General features: G+C 34.6%; 1 protein-coding gene across 1 annotated transcript; it reads right to left on the bottom strand.

Moving 5' to 3' along the window:
- LOC124885439 (serine/threonine-protein kinase rio2-like) lies at nt 1-3,930 on the bottom strand (the record flags this gene model as incomplete). The annotated part of the gene is given in 7 exon segments (XM_047404994.1): nt 1-75; nt 166-279; nt 559-629; nt 735-781; nt 869-1,012; nt 1,178-1,276; nt 3,850-3,930. Coding segments are annotated over 5 exon segments (391 nt in total), but the record flags the coding sequence as incomplete, so codon positions are not given.
- Nucleotides 3,931-4,637: the final 707 nt, after the last annotated feature.

The raw sequence follows: 4,637 nt of genomic DNA, 5'->3' as shown, positions 1-4,637 counted from the left end.
TGAAAGAAACTCTACCAAGCCTGTGCAACTTCATTGCAAGAACTGTGCCGTCTTCCTTTACAACCTCAAAAATATCTATAAAAATGGATAGTTAAGAACATGGAAGTGTAAACTATAAAGTAACAAAAGCAATAGTTGAACACAAGAATATTGATAAAAGGCTACCAGACTCTTTTCCAACACCAAGTTGACGGCCCACGCCACTAAATATCCCGCGATTAACCAAAGTCTTTATCGCAAGGAAATCATAACCAAGGTAGGTGAGTCGAAAACCATCATCTACACAGCAACATTAAGAAATAAAAGTCAGAATTAAAAGTAGCTCCAAAAGCACAAGAAAGGACTGAAAAATAGTACACTCACTCCGTTCATTTTTACTTGTCACGTTTCGTATAGTTTTCGAACATCTAAATTTAAAATTTAAAATATTGAATTATCAATTTAGCTCCAAATATTGGTCAAACTGACTCCCGTGAATTGAAATATGACAAGTAAAAGTGACCAGGGGGAGTAGTTATTAAGAAAACAAAACAAAAAAAAAACAATCAAAACACTCACATTTAGAAGAATCATGATGCACTAATTTGTGCTTTAGCAAATTCTTCAACACTTTATATGTGCCTCCATGCCTAAAAACAATTAAATGTAATTAAAACAAAATAAGGAAGAAGTTCAACAAACCAACACACAGCTAATGTATTTCAATTCAGAAAAAAAAAAAAAAAAGGACTCACTTGAGGCGAGCAATACGGTCAATGAGCTCACAAGGTACAATTTCATGCTGACAAAAAAAAAAAAGAACCATCATTGAAAAGAAAAAATCCAAATAAATAGAGCAAAAAAGTTGAAAGGGTGGGGTTTTACATACATTGCGCATGCCCATCTCAACGGCAGTGAGGACCCTGAAATCATCTTTGGAAAGGTATCTCAAAACGTTAACATCCAACTTCATCGTTATCTGTTATTGCTGTTAATGGTTGCTGATAGTTTTATACAAAACCCACCAAAGATTCTGTAACTTAGATGAAATATTGGGAAGTGTGAGTATTATAATAATCAGCACTAAGAACTACTATACATACAATAATAGAGAAGCTAGTTATGAGGCAAACAAAGAGAAGAAACGAGAGCTAGCGCCAGCCTTAGAACATCAAAAAAGAAACTCTAAACTACTTACGTTTTTGTTTGGAGAAAATTAATTTGGGAAAAAGGGGGGGATTGCATGCAAGTTGTCTACCGTGTGACTAAGCTTTCAGGCTATAGAATTCGAATTGATCTGCATAGGGGAAAATGTACATGAGAATACAATATATATTCAATAGCTTTATACGAAACCCAACAAAGATTCTGCAATTTAGACGAAATATTGGAAGGTGTGAGAATTATAATCAGCACTAAATACTGCTATATATACATACAAGATCGGAGAAGCTAGTTCTAAGGCAGACACAGAGGAGAAGAGAGACAGAGACCGAGCTTTAGCTCCTAGCCTTAGAACACCAACACAACAACATACCAGTATAATCACATAAAGTGCGGTTTAGGAAGGGTAGAGTGCACGCACACCTTACCTCTACCTCAGAGGTAGAGAGGCGTGTAGAGAGGCTGTTTCTGATAAGACCCTCGGCTCAAGGGAAATAAACCCTAAATTATTTACATATTTGTTTGGAGAAAAAAAATTTGGGAAAAAGGAGGAAACTTTATGCAAGTTGTCTGTTGTCTGACCACTAGTTAAGGGCTCGACTAGACCTTCCATTAAAGGGCAGCCCAGTGCACGGTGCACTAAAGCTCCTGCTATGTGCAGGGTCCGGGCAAGGGCCCCATCACAAGGGTGTGTTGTACGCAGCTTTACCTTGCATTTCTGCCAGAGGCTGTTTCCAATGCTTGAACCCGTGACCTCCTGATCACACGGCAGCAATTTTACTTGTTACTCCAAGGCTCCCCTTCACGACTTGGCCTTCCATTATACATACAATACAACATTCAATGCTCGTTGCAGAGATGTTTTATTCCGCTAATCAAATTGTCCTTTATGGGTTCTTCTTACGAATGCTTTAACCAAACTGAACCAATGTATAACAGAAGAAAGTTCAAAACTTTACAAAAGAAAGCGAAGATACTTGTAACGGGTCAGAAACCCATTTCAAATACTTCACAGAAATTGTTATAGCATTGATTTTATTCCTGTTCTATGCACAACAACTACTGCCCCCAAAAGCAGAATACTAACAATTGGGTTTTCTTATAAATGCTTAACCAAAAGAAATTGGGTTGGTTAGTATTTAGTTACTAAGTTGCACAGACTCTTCACTTACGATGCTACAGCCGTGTCGGATCATCCAAAAATATACTAATTTTGAAGAATACGACACGCACCTGTTAACATTTTTGAAGAGTCCGAGCAACATAGGTTTGTTAGAGTTATGCAGGTATTAGTAATGTAGGGATTATTATGAGGGAATCGACCTATTATTTTATGCCGATATTAGTTATGAAGAGTTTAGTTATTCACGTATTAGTTATTCGACCTTGTATCCTTCAAAAAATAAGACACAAATTCCCTCACAACTAAACCAAACACTGTATTAATTGTATACATAAATAACTTACCTCCTAACCAACTACCAACGATGATTTTAATTATGCATGATTTAATACCTACGTAACTCACTTCCAAACCAGCTACCAAAGGACCCCTAATTGTATAACAAAAGAAAAGTTCATAAATTTACAAAAGAAAACAGAGATACTTGTAATGGGCCAAAACCCTACTTCAAATACAGCACAAATACTGTTGTATCCTAAGTTGCTCGGACTCGGGTGCGGGTGTCCGATACGGGTACAGATCTAGAGGTCGAATCCTTCACGGTCTCAATTTAAAGATTTGGGGATATGGATCTAGGGATGGATACGGGTGCGGAGATTCGGCGAAAAATAATTTAAATATCTAAAAATGGAGTTATAAAACATAAATTATGAGATATTATGTGGAAAAGTTGAGGAGAAAATATTGTTCAAGAAGAAAATCCTGAAAGGAGATAAAAGGAAAAGCAATAAAATAGAAATTTCTATATACAAGGTATTCCATTTTCTTCAATTTTTCCTTAGCTTTTGTTTTGATTAAGAATTTCTTAAATCTGTTCAGACTTTCCCGGTCGATTTTGATCAAAGCACCCAAAATCAGTTAGACCAGATCGGGTACGGATCCCACACCCACACCCATGTCGTGTTGACACGGGTGCGGCACCGAAAGTGAAGAGTCCGAATAACTTAGGCTGTATCTTTGATATTCCCTACCCCACCCCCGACCACCCACCCCACCCCCATTCTATGCACAATAACAACTGCCCTCTAAACAGAACACTAGCAATTCAAGAAAATAAGCTCACAGAGACAAACACTGGGTGATGGAAGGTGGAAGGTATGTCGTGAAATTAGCCAAGGTGCACGCAAGCTGACCCAAACACCACAATTATCAAAAATAAATAAATACAACAACAACATACCCAGTGTATTCCTACAAGTTCGGTTCTAGAAAGTGTAAATTTTTCTCAGTCCATAACATTACTTCAAATGAAGTAGATAGTTTGTTTCCGATAGAGATATATAACAGCATAACAAACAAAAAAACATAAAAACAAACAATAAATATAAGGTTTGTTCCTCTCCACTGTTCTCGAGATAGACAAGTTGTTCCTGATAGACCTTGACTTCATTCATGAAATTGAAAAAACACACACCTTATACCTACTCAGCTTAAATAAAAAAAAACTGTAACAATAACGAAATAATACAAATTATCATAGCATAAAAAAAAGTTTAATTGATAGAATTTAAAAGAGTACTTACTTGTTAGGCAATTTTATTTGAGGCACCACAGAGAGTGTGAAAAAAGAGAACAAAAAACCTAGCTCAACCCTATAAATAGATTTCGAGGAAAAAGAAAATATGTATTATTACTTTTTAAATAATAATAATAATAATAATAATAATAATAATAATAATTCCAGCCAATCTTTTGTTTGGGAAATTTCATGTAAGAGTTGTAAATAATAATTAATAATAATAATTCTTTTTAAGTGTTTTTAATTATTTTCGGACATGATTCATTTTTATTTATTAAAATAAAAAAAATAGTCTTCTTCTGACTCAAATAATTATCGCATTTTAAAAGAGTGATTACGATCTGTTAGACGAAATATAACTCTCATAAAGAGTATTGAAAATTTCTCCTTTATGGATTTTTTGATCTGATATCCATATTAGAGACTGACTCATTCAGATTCGAAGAAAGCACGTTCTACCAAGGACTCAAAAGCAAGACCTCTCGAAAAAGAAGAAGCAACTCTTGTCCATTATCCTATATGCTATTATTGAAAATTTTGGTTAAGAGATTTAATCAAAATTTAGTTTTTAAAAATAATTGACATTAAATCAACAAATCAATAACTTTAAATATACATTTTTAGTCAAAACAACATAAATTTCGACAATTTCAAGCTTAATTAAAGAAAATCTCAGCATTTTACATAATTACTGAAAATCCTATTTTTGAGTTGTTGAAAGACATAATTAGTTCCCGATATAACTAATCAAGATACATTTTTTCCTTTGTAAAGATACATAATTAGCTATCG

The sequence above is a fragment of the Capsicum annuum genome, unplaced genomic scaffold, assembly GCF_002878395.1.
Source record: "Capsicum annuum cultivar UCD-10X-F1 unplaced genomic scaffold, UCD10Xv1.1 ctg72364, whole genome shotgun sequence".
NCBI lineage: Eukaryota > Viridiplantae > Streptophyta > Magnoliopsida > Solanales > Solanaceae > Capsicum > Capsicum annuum.
This window is presented reverse-complemented; position numbering and strand designations above follow the sequence as displayed.